The 21,778-nt window shown below is 44.5% G+C and overlaps 1 protein-coding gene across 1 annotated transcript; it reads right to left on the minus strand.

Moving 5' to 3' along the window:
• Positions 1-8,203: 8,203 nt before the first annotated feature.
• LOC133349783 (histone acetyltransferase type B catalytic subunit-like) lies at positions 8,204-18,990 on the minus strand. The gene is given in 13 exon segments (XM_061563525.1): positions 8,204-9,538; positions 10,648-10,764; positions 11,561-11,712; positions 12,376-12,482; positions 13,000-13,104; positions 14,242-14,363; positions 14,816-14,995; positions 16,179-16,299; positions 16,722-16,797; positions 17,532-17,603; positions 18,815-18,862; positions 18,865-18,927; positions 18,930-18,990. Coding segments are annotated over 13 exon segments (1,392 nt in total). The 3' UTR covers positions 8,204-9,370.
• Between the last annotated feature and the right edge of the window lie 2,788 nt (positions 18,991-21,778).

Below are 21,778 nucleotides of genomic sequence, written 5' to 3' on the forward strand. Positions count from 1 at the left end.
GAAGCCCGATTCGACCCAAGAAAGGCGCAAGATTCATTCAGATGCCGCTTACCCCCATCGATTGTTTCCGCGGCTTGGAATCGGACCTAACCTTCGGTGTCGAAGGTTTCTTGGTGCGCGAACCACAGCGCACGGCGCGTGAGATGTTTACAGAGCTGCGTTGCGTACTTCGGAATCCTGGTTGGACTGCCCGTGATGACACCGCGAAGCCCAGCGGGTACATGAACTGTGACGTGGGAGCGGGAAGTCATCCCGAAGCAACTCGAGAATGATGAAATTGGGACGTTGGGCATGCGTGCACCTGGTACAGCCCGCGTCTATGTCAATCCACTGCTGGAGAAGCGCCTCGCCACGCGAGCGATGTTCGCGTATGTCCAGCGAGTGGAAAGCCACGCCGCGAAAAACCATCCGTGTGCATGGGGAGATGTCTGCATTCTGGTCTATTCCAGATTGCACTCAGGCGTAACGGGGAGCGGTGGCGCAGTGCTCTATAAACCCGGCGATCTCAGTTCGACGCCTGGCCACGACTAACACGCGTGCACGTGGCATGTGCGTACGTACGTTGAACTTCTTTCGCACCGTACGTAGCCCAACCGCGCTCCGGAGGGTCCCTTTCACCGACCTGAACTGAGAAGAGCAGCGTGGTAAAGTATGGTCAAGTAGCAACCCCCACGACCCATCGTGGCGTGGAGGGGTTCAGAGTGGAAGGGGGGGGGGGTCATCCAGCAGTGGCTTCACAAAGAGCTGCGATCATTGGTTACATCCGGCCCGTACAAGCGAGTCAACGGCGCGCGTGTCGATATGCATTGCGCGAGAGCAATTAACACCCGCGGCGATGCTAACGCACAACGCCGTTCACATTAATCATTATTTCTAACCCAGGGGGGGGGGGTGAGGAGGTGGTAGGGGCGAGCGATGCTAAATATTTATTGATTTTGTTAAAACAAGAAAATTAGCCGCAGCGCTTGATTGTATCCGCCGTGCCGGCGAGATCCGCGGGCTCGTGTCCCCTTCACCTTTAAGCAGATGGTGTTTTTTGGGGAGGAGGAGGAGGGGGGCGCGCAATTTAGCAGCGGAGTGGCGTGGCTGGTCGCGCTGTTTGTTTTCCCAGCCATTTGGCTGTAATTGCGGCGTGCGTCGGGGCCAGTAAACGCTCACAGATGAAGCCGGCGTATCCCCAGCACAGTCGCTGGGCAGGGTTGCCGCTGCGAGCGGCCAAGCCAACTTCAAGAGTTCCAATTATCAGCTCGATCTATTAATAAACGCACGCGGTTTGCGAGTTGAGCTGGGCCCGTGCGTGCGAGCGCGCGCGTGCGCGTCTGTGTGTTGCAGGCTGCGAGGAAGCGGTGGTGTGGTGGTTCGCGCTACGCTGCGCTACCAACCCGAGTTCGATTCTCGCTCACGGCCAACACCAGTGGCGATTGTTTGAGCATGGTCCTGGGTCTCCCTCCCATAGGCAGACTCATGCGAGTACCCAGTGCGGTGTGAAGTAAACATCGCCACTCGGGAGACAAAGGCGACCGAGCGTGGTGTTGGTCACCCACCCGCTCGTGTGCCGTGCCGGCCTTCATAGGTGCTCGCCAACAGCACTTGCCCCAACAGTCTGTTCAGGCTACACGGGGGATCTTTGTCTTTTGTGTGCAGGCTGTGAGGAGCGGTGGTGTAGCGGTTAGCCCTACGCACCTGGTGACCCGAGTTCGATTCCCGCTCACGGCCAACACCAGTGATGATTATCTGAACCGGTCATGGGCATCCCTTAGGTCGACTCAGCCTCAAATGAGTACCTGGCGTGGTGTGTAAACTGAGGAGACAAAGGTGGTCGGGCGTGGTATTGGCCATCCACCCCCTTGCGTGTCGTTCCGGCCTTTATAGGTGCTCGCCAACAGCACTTGCCCCAACAGTCTGTTCAGGCTATACGGGGGATCTTTGTCTTTGTGTGCAGACAACTGCACGCGTTTGCTGCACGACTGCGTTTCCGTGAACAAGCCGGACAGCATAATAATGATGATACGAAACGAACTCGGCGAATTTGGAACTGCGTCAAATACATACTCTTTGGTTCTTTCGGTAAAGTCACGTAGGTAGAAAAAAAATAGATCAAACGTTGTGATCGATTATTTTTTTCTACCTACGTGACTTTACCGAAAGAACCAAAGAGTATGGATTCCTGCAGTCACGAAAGCTTAAAATCAAGATTGCGTCAAATACGTTGCCATTCCACGGCCAATGGATACTATATAGAAAGGTCAAAATAAGTGTCCAAGGTTTTTAAAAGATTAAACCCTCTACAAATGAGTGAATTTGCAGGTGCTAGGCGGTAGACGATTATCCGTCGGAGGACTGTGAGAGGCATGGATGGCGGCTTGGGGTGGTCTTAACCAGCGGTGGATGCAACATGGCCGGTGTAGAAACCCCCTCTTGGTCATTCCTCGCCTAAAATCTGCTTCGTCCTCATCTCAGTTGTATCTCCGTTCAGGGAGAGGTGGCGCAGTGGTGAGCGCTGTGGCTCAAATCATATCTGTGCTAGCGACACATCGCCAGGAGGATTTGTAGGGAAACGGCCCTTTCTTTACACTCAACTCTGATGTCGCTTCGGTATATTCTCCTTTTCATGTCCTTCTTCGTGTCTTTCAATGTGATTCCTAGCATGAATTATCCATTCTTCCTTTGCGAGTTCTTCATAATGTTTGTACCAATTGTGTTGCATCTGTCAATGTTTCTGATCCATGTCATAACAGGTGATAGATATTCTCTGATTTTGTTTTAAAGTTCTTCTTTAGGCACATCGGCATGTTGCTTTTCACTGTCAAGTTCAGCTCTTCAAAAAGCACTCGCAACTGACACTACACGTTGCACAAATCCTGTAAAATGTGTGCGGTCCGGTGAAGTTTGCAAGAGTCGTGTTGGTACACCTGCAAGAGCGGTTCGGATTCCTTTGGCTTCCAGGGGTCACGGCAATTAGCCAACGGGTAATTAGGAGGGCATGAAGAGCGAGGCGGATTCACTGGGGCTAGACTGATGACCCCCATCTCCCAAGACTTCTCGCCAGTGTAAACCCACGCACACAAGGTCCTGCGGCCCGTGTACAGAAAATAGCATCGCTCTGTAAACAGATAATTATATGGGAACGGAATGAAAATTACAGGAAAGGTTTTCTTTCTGTGCTCAACTTTGTTCCTTTAAAGTCGGGTCACCGTTTAATGTATCGGCTGCATGGACTGCACGGTGTCTCAAGCCACTTGCAAGCAGACATTGGGGGGAGAGTGGTAAGTGATGTATTGAACAAGTTTGCGGCTTCTATTAATGATAATGAAAATCAAACGAGACAATACATAAATCCAGGTAAATGTAAGGAGTATGGTATCGCATATATACACGGCTACTATAATGTCTGGGTCATGCAAACAAAAGGGACACTTTTTTATTGAGAATTTTAAAAGGTTGGATTTTTTTCTCTCCCAAATATATTTCATCTGTGCTATTAGTTAATGTTATAGGATAAGGGGAAGCCATTTCCACGTGGAACTTTTGCAGCTAGCAGAGCAACCCCTTGTGTTGAGAAATGGCCCTGGAAGATATCATCAAAAAAACATTATGAAATTATCATAGATTGGTATCTTTATCCACAACTTGGGGGACGCATTTTTCTACGCGTTGCGCATATTGTTTGCGGCCTGCCAAAGCAAACATTTAATTCCCAGAGCTGAAACAAAACCAAATTAAGTGAATAACCAAATCTGTTTTTGCGTGCAGAGGTGAATTGAATGAGCCTATCAACTCACTGGATTAGACGCCTGGTTTCATCAACGGTAGCTGCCTGTGAAACAATAAACACATTTTTATAACGCCTGCATAATTCATGCATCCGATGCAGTGTTCGATCGAGATCCTGAAGGCACGCAGCCAAAGCTCAAAGTCCCTCGTATGCCGGCCTGCCCAGGTGAGAGCCTGAACAGGTGAGAGCCTTTAGCTGCTGCTTAAAAGTGGGTGACGCTTGGGTGTAGCGAATGTTCGCTGGGAGAGTTCCAGATGGCTGGTGCAGCTACCGAGAAATGTCGCTCAGCCAGGACGATACTGATTCTGGGTACGATAACCAGAGTAGCATACTTGCTCTGCAGGACACGGCGATTTGCCGTGGTCAGTGGCGCGAGGATATGAATCCAGGATATCGGTGGTGTTGGCTTAGTGCTCTGACCCTCGAGCCAAATAGCCACCTCAATTTAAACATTTTTTAATTGTGGGAAGCTTTCATATCACAATAAGTCTTCTCTCATCTATCCTTTCTTGATCTCTGTACCCAGTGAAATTTGGTTCCCACCGAGGCCATTCTATACAAGATCGTCTTCCTCTCAAAAACTCTTGTACTATGGTGTCAAATATACCATCCCGAGCCTCCTGCCCTTCTCATTGCATTTCCTCCTGCTTGGAGATATATTGGAGCTACATAGATGCAATGCTAACCATCGCTTCGATGCTATTAATACTAACTCGACATCACTATTGGCATCATGAACCCATATTCATTGTTTATTGCCACATCCTGCCGTGGTGTGATTTCATCTTGGATTAGTTCTAACTTCCACCAGCTAAATGCTGCCAGAACTGCAGTTCTCGTCATTGGAAAAGTTCACACAAAGTAAAGTTTCCAGTTTGAACACGCACCCTTAAACCTCGATATTTCACCGTGTAAACCCTTGAGTTGTCATTGATCCCGGGGCTTTTATTCTCTTCCAACATCTCCACTCTGCAGTACCATATGCCTTCAATTGCCGTGATATTATGTGATGCTTGCTGCCACTGAGACCCTCATCAATAACTTCATCACATCACGAATTTACTAAACTCTCTACAGCCTCTTAAAATCCATCACCTCCAAAATCCACAGCGAGACATCTTCCATTCCAAAATGTGACATCACCCCAATACTTAAATCTCTCCCAATGCAATTCCGGATCAAATTCAAAACCACCCTTATCATCTTCAATAACAACCATGGACTCACCTGTAAAAATTTCCCCCCTCTTACATAACCCACACACGCACTGTTACAGTAACTGAAGAAGACTTGTTAAAGCTCCCAGTAAACCATCGCTCATTGAGAAGTAATTTTTTCCTGACGTCCCCATATGGAACCCACTTTTCCCAGTCATCTGTGCTGTTGACACTATACCAGTTAAAATCCAAGACTTTCTGACGATGACTCCTCTACAAAGTAAATATACATCCTTTACCCAGAATGCCACTTATGTACAGCATTGTGAAATGCAGTTGCATTTAGACACGAGAGTATATACATCCAAGCTGCTTTGCTTTGTTTTGCGTTGCAAAGCATAATGCACAAACCAAACCACCGCCATTGCGATTAGGATGATCCCATCCGGCACTGATCGGCCGTTCCACGTAAACGAGTGCTATCTGCATTTTCCGGTCGACACATCTTCGCCGTAAACACTGGCCCCCGTGCCACCTGCAGGGGCCACAGAGGCAGATGGCGAGATAAACCTCGGGGGGGGGGGGGGGGGGTTACAAAGCCCAGGAGGTAACTTTAGGTCCAGCTCCAACAGGTGCCTTTGTTTCCTGGCAGAGGCTGCAACATGAGAAACAGCATCGTTTCTAGAGGAACAGATGGCGAGTGATGTTCTGTGCAGTGGTTCACCTCCTTTCAAAATTTATCCTCGTCTGTTGTTGTGGAATAAAGTGGTGGGGAGCAGGCTCGAGGCGCGTATACGTACAACTTGTCCATATACATTAAAGGACATTACTTTGGATATTGCTAACAACTGCGTGCAGATGCGCATGCAACTATAATGACCCCATGCATTAACCACTGTTAATGCAGGGCCATCGTTAGATTTAAAAAATCTAAATGTTTAATTCATTGATAATTCAAGCAGCAACGCATGTACTCAAGCAATGGACTCACCAGTAGAGGCAGACTATTGTAACGGTAAATAACAAAAATGGTCACTGTTAAATGTACAAAAGGTCAGTCATAAAATCATGGCTACGAACAGCTCGTTATCCTGTAGCACGATGCCATACGCACGTGAGAATAGTCATATTGTTCATGTTAAAACATCTTACATTATACCCTCATTCTGGGGGAAAATATTCCATCTGCATCAGCACGCAATCCTCTTCCTACGAATTTCTTAACGTAAAGTCGAGTTTGACCGAGTGTCTGGAAGCGACGGCAGATGCTGCAAATCAAATCGTGCTGTACGTGATGAAAGGGGGGGGTAAGGTTCCACGGGATTACGGTGTCCTCCGGTGGGAGCGACCCGCTTACTTGGCACGCTCCATTTGGCCCATCACCACAAGTGGCCAGCACCGCACAGGTGCTCACACCGCTCAAGAGCCATGCCCGACGCATGATGGTTATGGGCTCCATAAAAATATATTATAGCTTTCAACAGTAAAGTATTGCTCACTTATGGTGGAAGCATCCAATGCAGTACTGGTCATTTACGTTATCTTCTAGAAAGAGTTTTTAATATAATTTGGTAGAAAACTGCTATTTCTAGAACCAGCTTTCACTATTCTCACAAAAATGTCAATTCTGAATTCATGCACATGTATGTATCTGTACATACTAAAATGCTTTTGAACATTACGTTTTTACGTGTCCTTTATATACAAGAAAAAATGTAACCCGTAAAAACAAAGTTTTTCACTATACTGTAAATCCTTTATATGCGTGGCGGCTAGAGTCTTCTCGTCCTCTGGCTTGAGATGGCTGCCACTTATGGGTCAGATGATTGTCTGCCAGTATTAAGCAATTGGTAATTACATATTTAATTTGTTTTCCCTAAACAGTGTAAAATTTTGGGAAAAAAAATTCCACGAACATTAATTGTCTCGCACAACGAGTCTGTGTGCAAAATGTCAGCTCGATTGGATCACGGGAAGTGGGTTAAAAAACGACCGAAAGATTTGCACGGTCGTAAGCAAGCAAGCACGCAAGCAAGCAAGCATGCGAACTTAATATAAAGGATTTAAAAATAGCAAATAGTTACCGTGCATGTATACAGGAAGGTGCCCCAGCTGTTATTCTCTTAAGCGCTCCATATAACCTTAGAAACCAGAAAACGTTTTCCAAAATGGTTGGTATACCGAGGTCTATGCTGACCAATCAGAGCCTCAACATTTGCAGTGGTTGAATTTGTTCATGCGAAGGAGGCGTCAATTTATGTTTAAGACAACTTGCATTTTGTAAATAAAAAATTGGCAATGCTGTTGGCAGCCGTGCATTAGCACAATTAACAAAAAAACCTCAACATTCCACAATAAAATAGAGCCTTAAAATAAAAGTACATAATAGGTGGACGTTTTGGGAAAAGGCCCCTCCATAACACGGTGTACCATCGGGGACGATGAGCATATATCCTTGAAATGTTTCCTGGTCACTTTTTTAAAATAGGCATGAATTGTAGCTATTAATCAACCTTAAATAATCCAAAAAGTGCTACTAAATAAAGTATTTACGTGAAAAGTTAAAATTATTAAAAGCAACACTGTGCCAGCAACATTTTGTATTACTCTTAATGATCTTTAGGAAGTTTTAGATTTTTTTTACAGGGTTGTATATTACTCAATAGCTATCACTGGGAAACGATTCATGTCTATTTAAAAGAGGGATCAGAATTTTTTTTTAAAATGTAACTTTGACTGCAAGTATTGTGGTTAATGCAGACATGAATCCTTGTAAAAAGGTTTGTTTTATATTTTGGTACTGGCAAAGGAGGTATGATGATGAGGCCTCATGTTGTTAAGTGCAGTCTCCATCTCTTCACGGCATCTCTCAGATCTATTGATTTCCAATGAAGAGCCTTTGCCCAACATGCCACCGAGTACATATTTTTTGCACTTTGAAGGCAGTGTTATGAACAAATTAGTGTTTTCTTGCACTTTGAAAGCCAAGTATGCTTTGCAGAAAGATATTAAACAATCATCATCAGCTATGATATTGGGAGCCCTTCCCACTCTACCTTGTGATGCCACTATCCATCTCATTCTTGCACGATCCAATTTCATCACTCCCAATTCTGCGGTGGGCATCCTATCGCGTGCATTCCCTTCCTTGACTGCCACGCCGCCGCGAGTTTAAACCACCAGCCATCATCCCTCCATCGACGTGTCCTACCCACGAGCCCACTTAATTGAAAGCACCTACTTTGAAAACAGAAATAATCCAACTCAAGCATGGAAGACAACATTCAACTTTATAAACACTTCAGTTTAAATCTTGTGCAGGAATGCACATAACTTAAATGGTGGCGCAGCAACATTTGTAACGTGAACAATTAAGAAGTCTAAAACACAGTGTAATAGTCGGTAAGACGTGGTGTTATTTAGCAGATGTTCTGATGCTTGTTAGAAAAAGGAAACAGATGTTAGCCGAGTCACTGTTGTGTCTAGGAAATACAGCCCAGAAGTTATATCAGCTCTGCCGTTACGTCTCTTGCAAAAGCACAAACACTTTACAAGGCGCTCAGTGCTGTTGTTCCAGTTTTGCTCATATCAATTATCACTTATACGATGCACACGCGCCATTCAGGTGGATGACACAAGCCACCGCAGTGATTACTGCCACTGCTGCACAATACCCGTGCAAGCTGAGCGCCTGCAGAGCTCTGAAGGGTAGATATGTACATGGAGGAATTTAAACATTCAAGCTACATTACAATCCAAAAATCAGTCATTATTGCCCGTTTGAGGGTGCATTTATAATCCAGGTAACCCAATAATTCAAACGGCCATGTGTTAGATGGACTTTCCCCTGGCTGTACAAGTGTGAAAAGGGGGTGGGGCAGTTGCTGCACATATTTGGTGGACAGCACTGGTAAAGCAAAAGGTAGGCACCGTTTACAAGTGAACTAAATGCTTTGTAATTTGCTTCAAATCCCACACGTAGATTCACAAAGACTGTTAGTTTGCTTACAAGTGTGACCTATGATACAAAACAAACTTTTTTATGATAGCAGAAAACTGCTTATACACTGCAGTGCCACCTTCAGTGCTCAGTGTGACCACAACCAACTTCCAATTGGTGGCATCACAGCTGCCTCGCATTATCAGTGCTGTCCAAATTCCCAGCACAAGCTGCGCCAACTGCTCATGTTGTGCAGGGAGTACAGGAGTTTTCCTTTATTTTATCGCTCGATTTTGCGTTAACAGGGGTCGCCTCCTCTACTTTGCCGAACACAACACCGCAGCAGGCAAACCGTCCGCGCGCACGGGGCGAGCGATCGGCGCCAACGCAACACGCTCGATGACCTCGCCGTCGCAGGGGGATTAACAATCAACGGCCAAACTGTGTGTGTTGTGCAGCAAAGCACAAGCGCCCCTAACGTGGGGCGCGGCAAGGACGCTAGGCTTGTGCGATGCGCTCAAGCACGCGGCGGTACTGCACAAGCGTCTCCTGCAGCTGCTCCTCCAGCCACTGCTCCTGTCGCAAAGGGTCCAGCTGCTGCAGCTGTGCCGTCAGCTCCTCCGAGTTCAGAAAGCGGCGCATCTTCTCCAGCTCGCGGTTGTTTTTCTGCTCCAACAGCGCACAGACAGACACATACGAAACGCAAAACATACGCACGGGTAGAGCCTAAAGCAGAGCACTCGATTGCCAAAACCCTATTCATGTCTGATCAACATTTTGAATATGGTTATTACATTATAAATTTTAGTTTTATGTATGTGGATATGTTTTTAAAACGTAGCAAAATGGTATCGGCCAAATACTTGGTAATGATAAAACATAATTTAATGCGTTTTGAAATATTAAACATTTTAACTATTTTAAATAAAAAATTTCATGGAAAAAAATCTGTATTAGAATAACTTTACAAAAGGAAACATCTCAAGAGGGGATCCTAAATGGGTGACATCAATGATTCCCACATTGGACAAAGTAATAATGATCGAGTATATTTGGTATTCATGTAATTCTTACAGAGGAAAACTAAGGTGCTATTTCTCAGATATAATCTCTGGTAGTTTCACAGTACCAGGTGACATTGCTCAGTTATTCCAATTGAGACTTTTTTTCAGGTAATTTTTCAAATCTTAGCAAATTTTGATCATAACGCCAGTAAACAATGGTCTACTCCTTTAGAAATAATGTAACGGGATATTTAACATCTACTGAGAATCAGGTGGCGTGCATTTTTACGGTTAAAAAAATTAACCCGTAAAAACAAAGTTGTTCACTATAAATCCTTTATATGCGTGGCGGCTAGAGTCCTCTCGTCCTCTGGCTTGAGATGGCTGGCACCTATGGGTCAGATGATTGCTTGGCACCATTAAGCAATTGGTAATTAAATATAATATTTTTGTCCTAAAAAGTGTAAAATTTTGGAATTTTTTTTTCACAAACATTAACTGTCACGCACAACGAGTCTGTGTGCAAAATGTCAGCTCGATTGGATCACGGGAAGTGGGTTAAAAAACGACCGAAAGATTTGCACGGTCGTAAGCAAGCAAGCAAGCGAACTTAATATAAAGGATTTAAAAAGCAGGGCATGCCTGCCGGATTACAGCCTTTTTTAAGAGATAGACTTTATGGGGCCACATGGTACCACTCGACATTTTAGCCAGTATACGAATCCGAATGTTTCTTCACAAAAGCCGTTTTTCCACCTTTGTCATTGTTACCTTGAAGGGCAAGTTGAGCCTCTGCTTCACATCCTGGCAGTAGAGTTCAAACTGCTTCTGGTTGCTCCCATCCGTTGCCTTCAGCCTCAGGATCTCGTAAACGCGCCGCGCCTGCCGCTGCACAGTGCACGCCAACAGCGAATGGCGCACACACACACACGCACACACGAAACGTGAGCCACATAAAAGACCACCGGTGGAACCCTTCATTCAGGGAAATACTTTGTCAACGTGAATGCAAGTGCTTCGAACGACACTTTATATGTCGCTTTGAAATATATTTGTTTAGATCAGGGGTGGCCAACCTGTAACAGACCCGAGAGCCAAAAAATACCCATGAGTTTTGCAAAGACCCAAGTGTGTTTATATATATTTTGACAGTTTTCGGCAAAGTACGGAGACATTCAGTATTCTTTGCTACCGTTATAGTACATTCTACATTATGCCCCTTCGATAGAGCCGCATGTGGTCGATTAAAGAGCCGCATGTGGCTCGGGAGATGTTGGTTGGCCACCGCTGGTTTACATTAATGTATGATCATGGGTGTACTGTGTTCGTGTGTACTGTGTATGATTTTCTATTGATGCCTTTGGATAATTGTTTAAATATTTTAATTGAGATCCAAAATGACATTTAAATGTTGTGTTAATATTGCTAAATGTTCTCAAAGATTGTCTGTAGTTGTAATACACCTTTGATCACATTTTTTTTTATCAATTAATCAAATTTGCATGAACGTACAATCATGCTTAACCATCTCTTTGCGATGCTCAGCAGGGCTTAGTGCCCCAAAAATGATCAACCCAGCTCAGGCCCCACTGCAGCAACAGTAGTGGGCACAGGGAGGTTGCGCCAAGCAAACGAGCATGAACACAAAGGCCACCCCCTCCCCTAAGCAGCACCCATCACACACCTTGTTGACTTTGAGGCGCATCTGGGCCTCGGTGGCCATGGTACGGGTGAAACCGAGCAAAAGTTTGTCCGGGGAGAAGGCGGGCAGCGCCATGCACAACTTCGTGTCCACAAAGTCCCGCAAGCGCGAGAAGTTCTCCGACGGGTCCTCAGCTGTGGACAGTCGCCACGCGTGTTCAAGATGCACAAATAAGCATCTTCAGCTACAACTATGGGTCCTTACATGAAATGGCTTGAAGCAGTATTTCGTGAGAATGCAATTATTGTTTGTGTTTTGCATATGTATATTGTACAATTGTATACAGACAATTTAAATATTTACTAAAAACACAACAAATGTGCTCATACCGCATTAGGAATGCCTACTTAACGAGTAACTTGAATGTCAATAATTCGTATTTTGTGCTTACGTCACTTGAAATTGTAACACTTTAAATTATTTGAAACAGAAACCAATTGGTGGACAGTCCTCTGGTGTTCTACATAAGATAAAATGTATTGAGTTTAATGGCTGTCTGAACTATTTGCACAAGGCAGGCAAAAAAGGGAAAGGAGCTAAATATTTAACACTGGAATTGGGGCGAGAAACCACTCCCGCTTCCCGGCATGAGATTAAAAAATCCACGGAACAGAAGTGTAATTGCCCAACCCTGCATCTGGGGTCACTCAGGAGTCCGCTAACAAATCCCAGCCACCCCAGACGTGTTTGCCGAGCGGTCAAAGGTGACACATTACACGGGCCTCCCTAGACGTGGATGCAGACAGCTGCGGGGGGGGGGGGGGGGGTGGTGGGGGGGTGCGGTGAGGGTGGTGTACCCGTGATGTCGAGCACATTGGGCTCGGCGATGTAGAATCGATGCACGGCCTCCAGCAGACGGGCACCGTGACTCTCGCCCTGATATGGCGGGAGCACCAGCATTTGGCTACTCAAAGCACAAGCGCAACACAAACACCACGCACGTACATGCACACAGTGCAAGGGGGGGCTATTCATAGATAATTCTGCTGAAAACAAGGCATGAGCGGCATGTGCTGTGTTTTCCCATCTCCTGTGACATGACCCAACTCTGAATATGTATGATCACAAAAACAAATATAGGTAAGAAAGGGTACCAGATACATGACAAAGTGTGCTTATGGGCACTACAGAGGATGAAAATGCCTTCCTCCAGGGTTGAAACAAACCCCGAGGAAGGTAGGTAGCAAGGTGGTACAGCCAGCTGCCGAAACTAGTCAGGGGTAAGCAATTATGATGCTGGAATTTTCTGCTTTCGATTATGCCCAGAAGGTCACAATATAACATGTCCATACGCATTCACATTATAAGATATATTTGCAACCAGACACATATGTAAGTAAAGCAAAATCACCATCAAATAAGAGGATATCAAGAAATGCAATGAGTGTGGGTAGGCATGTTGTGATGGTTGCATAAGGTACCTGATGCGTGGCCGTGTTTTGTCAGGGTAGGCATAGTAACTGTAGACGGTCATGTAGCCTGCAACGGCGTAGCGGGGAGAGCCATCCTGCATGTACTTCTCGTATCTGTGTAATGGATACGTACCATCATCTACACTTACACAATACAGCACGCGCACTCTTTTAGCACACTAGTGTGGTTATTATTAAGCCTTTCCTTAAGGAGGCAGTAGATATGTGCTGTGCATGTTTATTAAAATGTAAACTTTACGATCAATAATTCAATCACTATAATTTTATATTTAAAATCATAACATGCCAAATTCGTCATAACATGATAAAACGACTCACTCACCACATCCAATATGGTGTCCTTTAGACACTTTCAAGTTAATATATAAAAATTTAAACCATATTTATAAATTCAAAGTAGTACCGCATTCATTACCACTGTAAAGCTGCAGGAAAGGGCGTGTCTCTGAAACTTCAACTCTATCTTACAGAAGTGTCTCAATGTCAAAATAAAACAGCTTTGCAGACTCTTAACTTTGACAAGGAGCGCTATTGCCAGACATCACTACAAACGCACGCTTTGTCAATGTTTTTGTCCCGGCTCTCGAGCGTGATGCAGCTGTTCCTCCAGTACCAGAGCCAAATGTGTCGTACGCTACTACTATACGAGTGATCCCAGACATGCAGGATTGAACTGGCAGTGAAGACATCATAGTTTGCTTATGTTACGACTTATCAAACAAGTTAGGATAAATCATGCAATACGCATGGATTATGTAACACCTTCCGTTTGCCTTTGGAAGTATTAAATTAGAAGTACGGAAGCTGATCGTTTGCATCGTTGAAAATAGTAAATAGTAAATAGCCTCGAAGGTTTGGGCAGCCCTTTGATTAATTTGGCAGGTTTTGTACAGGGTAAGCGAAAAGCAGCAACACAAACTTCTATGACAGTTTGGTTATGTAGGATCATCTTTGCAAGGGTTATTATCCCTTCCATTATGAACAGAGCTAATGCACAAATATACTCAACGTTGTTTGGAAAACATAAAAATAACAAATGCACTTCAGTATTTCACCTATTTAAAAGTAGTGGCATCCATTTCACAATTTTTTTTAATAACGACAAATATTTTACAAATACAGAAAGCCATCATGACTATTTGGAATCTGTTTACATAATTTGATAAACCGAGATGATGTACAGTGTGCCATGGATCATGCGTTCCTTTTTAGTTAAGAGTCAGTACTTACAGTAGGAAATAGTTCCACCTCTCATCATCCACATCAATGAAGCTTGCAGTCTCAATGAACCAGATGAGGAAAGTTTGAAGCCTGGAATGGAACTCTTTGAAACCTGAATTTGTCATATCAGCCTGTGAGAAGAGATAGTGGTTCTCAATGCCTGGCATTTACTGTCACCAAAATCTACCACTATCATGCAAGTCAATATAAGGTGAAGATAATTTAGGATGTAATTACCAATCTATTCATTGGTTAAAATTATTAGTATGCTCCCCACACATCCAAACTGTGTGAATAAATCCATTACAATGTATGCAAATAATATGCAAACATTAATACAGGTTAGTGAAACTCCAAAGTCTCCCAACTTCTCAAAGTGATCATGAATGACAAATGCATCAGCACATATAACAATTGACAGCAGGAACCCATCCATTGACCACACCTAGGCATCCATCATCTTCCCATTGTATCTGTACACGTAAATTCCACTGGTAGAGCCATGCAAGGATTCTCAAACATAGTCAATATGATGTTAAGTGTAGATGATCCAGGGTTATACCCACAGGAAGCGCTGGCTCACCTTGTAGATCTGGTAGGTGATGTCTCCACCCGTCTCCTGGCTTGGCACGGTGTACGTGTGCAGAAGCTCCCCAAACGGTTTGAACGAGGCATCTTTCTCGAGCAGTGAAACAAAGTCATCCACGTTGGAACAGCATCCTGGTGGAACGTACTTGCGCAGCTTCGCATCGATGTCATCTGCCTGAAAGGGGAACCACAGCGCATTGTACATTTAGAGTTTTGCTTTGGTATACTTGTAATGCAGATGATCAAGTCATAAAGAGTAATATCTCTAACACTTTCCCAGGGACCAGTCAAGTTACATTTTAGAAGTGGAAAACTGTTAGAGCAGAAAATATTGCGGCAGAGGATTTATTTGTAAATTGAAAAATGGTGTATCGAAAACAGCGAAACTCACAAAACAGGAATTTAAGATCAATGTTCTGTTGTATTTATAGACAAATCAAGAAATTTAATCTCATTTGCAATTACATAATGGGTCAAAAAAGCAACATTTATAAAGTATCCACCATTTAAACAAGATTAATAAAGTAATTAACACAGAGTAACATTTCAGTGTATAATTGCACATAAATAACGGACCTGTGGCAGTAGGGGCTGATGCTTGCTATGTACAATAGCAATTGAGTAATCTGTGGTGTAATATTCAAATTTGGAAAATTTGGAACCTGACACAAACACACAACGGCTTCCTCTTGCGAATGACACACATTTTTTATGCCCATAAAGCAATGTCACATTAAAATGTCTATAACATCTTCTTGGTTCTTTCGGTAAAGTCACGTAGAATGGAAATAATAAAATAATAAAAATAAAACATCATAAAATAATTCTCACGACGTTTCAGCCACAACGCAAGCAGCCGTCCTCAGGTGAAGAACAGACCTGGCCGAAACGTCGTGAGAATTATTTTATTATGTTTTATTTTTATTATTTCCATTCTACGTGACTTTACCAAAAGAACCAAGAAGATGAATCCCTGCAGTCACGAAAGCTTTACATCAAAATGTTTATAACATCTCCAGTAATAATCAGGGCAGCTGACGCGAATCTCTGCAACTAGTAGTGAACACGCTACCGCTAGCTCACATCACCGCCCTATCATGTAATAAAAAAAAAATAGCGTAAAAGCTTTCCTAAGTTTTATTTTTAAATAAGTGTAGACAAAGGCCTTTGTGGTTATGTTGTGGTATATGAATGTGTTACATATAACATTTACAACAAGGCATAATGTGAACAGCAGCTTTTGCAAATCTCCTAAAGTAAATCTCTGAATGTAACACGATAGTGCCGAGCTAAGGATTTGTTTGAATGTGTCCACGGTAAAAACACCTTTAATTTATCAAAAGGTAGAGCTACTTCACCTCCAGGCCGTGGAACGCTTCATCCACTCGAGATGTGTACTTGATGTTCAGCAGGGTGGTGAGGCGACACGCACTGTAGTACAGCTGGATTTGCAACCCCTGGTATCCAAACACCGTCTCACTGCCACGACACATGGCCATCACGGCGTCACACACCACCAACAAAGCATTCGGTATTCCACAACATTGCAAATAAAACAAGCCTGGGATATAACTATTCATTTCTAAAATATTAGAAAAAACACAGTCTGGAATAGTCACCCTGTTTTTAAGCTATTGGCTTAATTAAAGCATTGGAGCATGTCCCATTTGCTTACATCTCCCATGCAACCAACGGGGCAAATTGTCAAGGCCAAGTGTTGTCAAACTAAAAATGTGGCCATATTTGTTAAGTTTTACACTTCAATGTCTATTTTCTAGATCAACCACATACTAAGCATATTAACACAACTCCAAAGCACATTTCACAGCATAATAATAAGTAAACGGTAAAAAAAAACATCGTGGTGCTTGTATAGGTAGGTTAAGCTGTGCACGACGTACTTGTCATCAAAAACTTGGTGGCTATACTCCGGCTTAAATGTTGTTTCATCATCCTCTAGATCCTCCAGGTTTCTCACTGCAAACACACAAACCGCACTGTACATTGGGACATAACAACAGCAACAAGTCAAGCCCTACACGTAACATCAATGTGGATTAATAGCAACAGTTGCATGAGTTACACACGCATGTGGAATTCATGCCAGGTAATCCAATGCTGCACACGGTAGCGAAATCGTTTTTTTCACTCAGTGCCACGCAATATTTCAACAGATTTCTTTATCCCATTTGCAGATTAACTGCGCACACTGAGATTGACAAATTAATAACCGATGGATTTTCCCTTAAACCCAAATTAATAATAAGTTATACATGATCATACCTGTCAACCCATAATACGGTTTACCTATAATCTTGTACAGGAAAAAATAGTTCTCAGGTCCATTCGGCGTACAGGCATTTCAATACCGGCAAAAAAAATTGTCTATTTGTGTTTCTCCCTCATGATGGGGCTTTGTAGGATGGACGTTGAGATGTATAAGGGGCACGGGGTGACCAATAAGCAATGAATTGGTCTGTAATAAGATAAGCCCTGATAAGGGGTTGACAGGTATGCATTGTTATTCTTGGAAATATTTACTGCAGGTCAAGTGCTTGAACCGAACATAATTTATGCCTATATTAGCGGGTTTTGGCATAGAGATCCACAGAAAATTTATATTTTTAGATTATTCGCGGCCGTCCTCCCCGTCGTTAGCGCGTATCATCGAGAGTCTACTGGATATGGCAACAGTTTACACATTACTTTACCTAGTTTTAGTGAGATGGCTTCGTTTGTGTCCGATTTATATGCAGCCAACTTTGCTTGCATTTGACTTAAACCTAGAGCACAAAGCAAAGACAAAGCAAAACTTTCACATGGTACAATAACCACATCACCAACTACATCCCCACTTCCTAGACACAATGCAAAATCGATCTTCACCCATAGCTGTAAACAAATGCTAAAACTATACCCCATCCCCGACCATGTCTCTAACCTAAATCTCATACCTTGGATTAAATTAATATCCAACCCCATATATAATCCTCACACCATCACAACCTGTTCCCTAGTCTATAACTAAACCTCACTTCATCCCTAATCAAATAAAAAAAATCTAAACTCACCCCTAAGCCTCACCTCATCCAGAAACATTGCTGCTGCGCCCGTTAATATCCACCCTTAACATAACAACCTTCGCCTGACCACATCCAATAATCTAATGCTAACCTCACCCATAAAAGCAGTGACTAAAACCTTAAACCCCATCCCTAAACCTTTATTTGCACTTATATGTTTGCACGGTTGCTTTAGTTTGTTTTTGACCTGGGCCACAATAATGATTATTTCCCGGCCTTTTGAGTTCTCACCTGGTGAAACAAAATACACTTGAACTTGATGCCTAAACCTTCACATCATCTATAACCCTAAATACAGCGACTAAGTGATAGGAAGGTTTCCCATTTCAGATCCTGTTGGGACTTGACTCAGCTCATCATCCCTCCCGGGGGCCGCTAAAATCGCCTACCACTCTGGAGAAGTCAAGAGGTTGTTCCATGGATGAACTCGCTCGTCCCTGCTGCCATAAGAACGTGGAATTGCCCCCCCCCCCCCCATCTCAGAACTGTAAACAGGAGCCAAGCACCAAATGCCACAACGCTCAATTGGGCACGAAATCACTCGGACATTTTTCAACTCTATCCCAAAACAGCAGTCTGTCTCAACCCTTCACATAGATCCTAGCCCCACTCCCATTGTCACGAAGCCGACCCTGGTTCCTCACTCTAACCCCTAAACATTAACCCAACTCGAAACTCGTCTCAATCCCGAGGCAGGGACGACGCGGGCCCAACTCCCACGGCGCGCAGGCCTCGCTCGCCTGCTCTCTCGCCCGCCGCACCGAGGAGGCCTCCCCGTCCGCCCTCCCCCCCAACGCCATCGTCTCCCGCAGCCCCAGATTCACGCGAGAAGACAGCGGAGATGAGAGGCCGGACAGACAAAGAGAGAGGAAAGATAGAAAAGGCGCGGGAGATGACGAGCTTACACTTACCCGCCATTTTCACTTCAAGTCTCTCTCGCAGGCGTGGGGGGGGCGATACCCAGGGCCTAGGCCAGAGCAGCCGCGCGTCGAGCGCCGATGCGGGGAGACGAATGCGGATCGAGCGACCGCTCGACGCTCGACTTCTCTGGGCTGCGCGGCGACGACGCTAGCGGCTTCCCGCGCATTTCACTGGGGAGGGGGCCGAGGGCCCAAGGAGGGGGCGGGAAAGGGGGAGGGGCCAGCGTGGGAGGGGGAGGGGCCAGCGTGGGAGGGGGAGGGGCCAGCGTGGGAGGGGGAGGGGCCAGCGTGGGAGGGGGAGGAGCTAGCGTGGGAGGGGGAGGGGCTATGAACCGCCCGCTCAGCCGAATAACCGTGACACGTGGCGGTTAATCGGGGTAGCTGAATGGATATATGTCATTAATTCTAGATTTGAAGCTTTCGTGACTGCAATGATTCATACTCTTAGGTTTTTTTCGGTAAAGTCGCGTAGGTAAAAAAAGAAAACTGGAGTTATTTTCATTTATTATTATTTTATTATTATTATTTTACCTACGTGATTTTACCGAAAAAACCTAAGAGTATGGATATCTGTCAACCCCCTATCAGTGCCCTATCTTATTACAGATCAATTCTCGATATTATTGGTCGCCCCGTGCTGTTATAAATATCAATGTTCATCCTACAAAGTCCCATCACAAGGGAGAAACGCAAACAAATAGACAATGACCACTCGTACACTCACCACTACTATACTCACCACTAGCACACTCACCACTAGTACACTCACCACTAGTTTACTCACCACTCTATACTCACCACTAGTACACTCACCACTAGTTTACTCACCACTAGTACACTCACCACTAGCACACTCACCACTCTTCACTCACCACTTCTACACTCACCACTAGTACACTTACCACTCTACACTTACCACTAGTTTAGTCACCAATTGTACACTCACCACTAGTACACTCACCACTAGTTTACTCACCACTCTACACTCACCACTTGTACACTCACCACTAGTACACTCACCACTAGTTTACTCACCACTCTAAACTCACCACTTGTACACTCACCACTAGTACACTCACCACTAGTTTATTCACCACTCGTACACTCACCACGAGTACACTCACCACTACATACCTGTCAACCCCTTATCAGTGCCTTCTTATTACAGACCAATTCAGACATTATTGGTCACCCCGTACCCTGATAAATATCAACGCTCACCGTACAAAGTCCCATCACAAGGGAGAAACACAAATAAGGTACACGAAAAATAGTTTTGCCCCCATTTAAACGGCTGTACGTGGTATGGAGCTGAAGACTCAATTTCCCGGTACAAGAATACGGGGTAAACCGTATGGGTTGACAGCTATGTGAATATTCTTTGTTTTTTTCCGGTAAAGTCACGTAGATAAAATAGATAAATCAATAAAAGCTCACGACGTTTCGTGTGCATGGTTGGCTAATCTATGTGAATGTTTGGCTAATTGGATAATCGAATCATGCGTATAAATAATGATTACGTTATAATGCGTGGGCAGTGATATTTATATTATAAGTTTACTGCAGTGGCCAATTGAAATTATATTTCATTCATATCAACTGCATAGTTTAAAGTATCTGAGACGGATGTTGAGCGTTTCTTGGCACGACAGGATTAAGCAACGCAGAAGTCCAGAAGAGAACGTGGCAAGCAAGTCATAATAACAATGATGCAATTTATAAAGCACACATTTCACGGACACAAATTATTTACTCTGAAGTACGGAACCAACAGCGTCACTGGAAAGCCAGTCTCCGAATCTTTATTCACAGTGGAGGAATCCGATTAGCTATCAAGCTCTATTTCACAGAAAAGACAGACGAAAGAGGTAGGCATTCATAAAAAAAGAGTTGACCTTTAAGAAAGAGGTGGGTCCATTAATAGTCCGTGTAGGTTGAATGCCTCCGCTGTGAATGTGCGACGAGATGGCACTCCGGACGCTGGGGGCTTCTGCCACGCGGAGAAACGCCGCCTGGCACTGCCGGCCCTGGGTCCTTGGTGAGAGAGGAGGATGAGGTTGCGAGTGGCACTGCTGCGGAGAAATTCCACCGTGAGCTGTAGAGCAGGGCCACAGGGGGAGAGGAAGAAGAGAATCAAGACCTTGGAAGCTGCATGACAGGCGCCGAGGACGACGCGGGCGAGATGGTTTTGCAACTCCTGGAGTGTCTTGAGGTGGGTGACTCGATGACGATCGAACGAGGACAGATTTGGGGCAAGATCTTAACTACCTTGCCTGGTATGCAAATAGGTCGTTGGGTTCGATCCCGACCCTAACGCCTGCTGTAAATTTGGAGTTTTCGTGTCTCTCCCCGTGGTCGCGTGGATTTTTCGCCGGGTCCTCCAGTTTTCAAATCTAGAAACAATGAGTTATTAAGGTTCAGAGGATGTGAAAAAGTAAGTGAACCCCTGTTTTCATTAGGCCAATTAAGGGAATAATTAGAATCAGGTGTTTAAATAATTAGGTAGATCTTGAGAGGAGAGTTTGGGAGGCGCCACCCGATATAAAGATCAGAAACTTTGTGAGTTTGGTCCTCACCACACAAGTGCGTGGAAACAAGTCATTCCACGATCAAAGGACATCTCTGAGGACCTCAGAAAAAGTTATTGATGCTCATCAGTCCAGAAAGGGTCACAAAACCATTTCGAAGAACGTGTGGGCTCCACCAATCCACTGTCAGACAGATAGTCGACAAATGGAGAAAGAAAGACCAGTCACCCTACCCAGGAGCGGTCATCTTACCAAAATGTCTCCAAGAACAAACTGGAAAATCATCAAGGAAGTCACAAAGAACCCCAGAGAAACATCCAATGATCTGCAGGCCCCTCTCGCCTTGGCTAATGTGAGTGTTTATGATTCAACTATCAGAAAACGACTGAACAAGAATGGTGTTCATGGAAGGATAGCAAGGAGAAAA

The sequence above is a fragment of the Lethenteron reissneri genome, chromosome 31 (genome assembly GCF_015708825.2).
Source record: "Lethenteron reissneri isolate LAM-NWPU_2019-01 chromosome 31, ASM1570882v1, whole genome shotgun sequence".
Classification (NCBI taxonomy): domain Eukaryota; kingdom Metazoa; phylum Chordata; class Hyperoartia; order Petromyzontiformes; family Petromyzontidae; genus Lethenteron; species Lethenteron reissneri.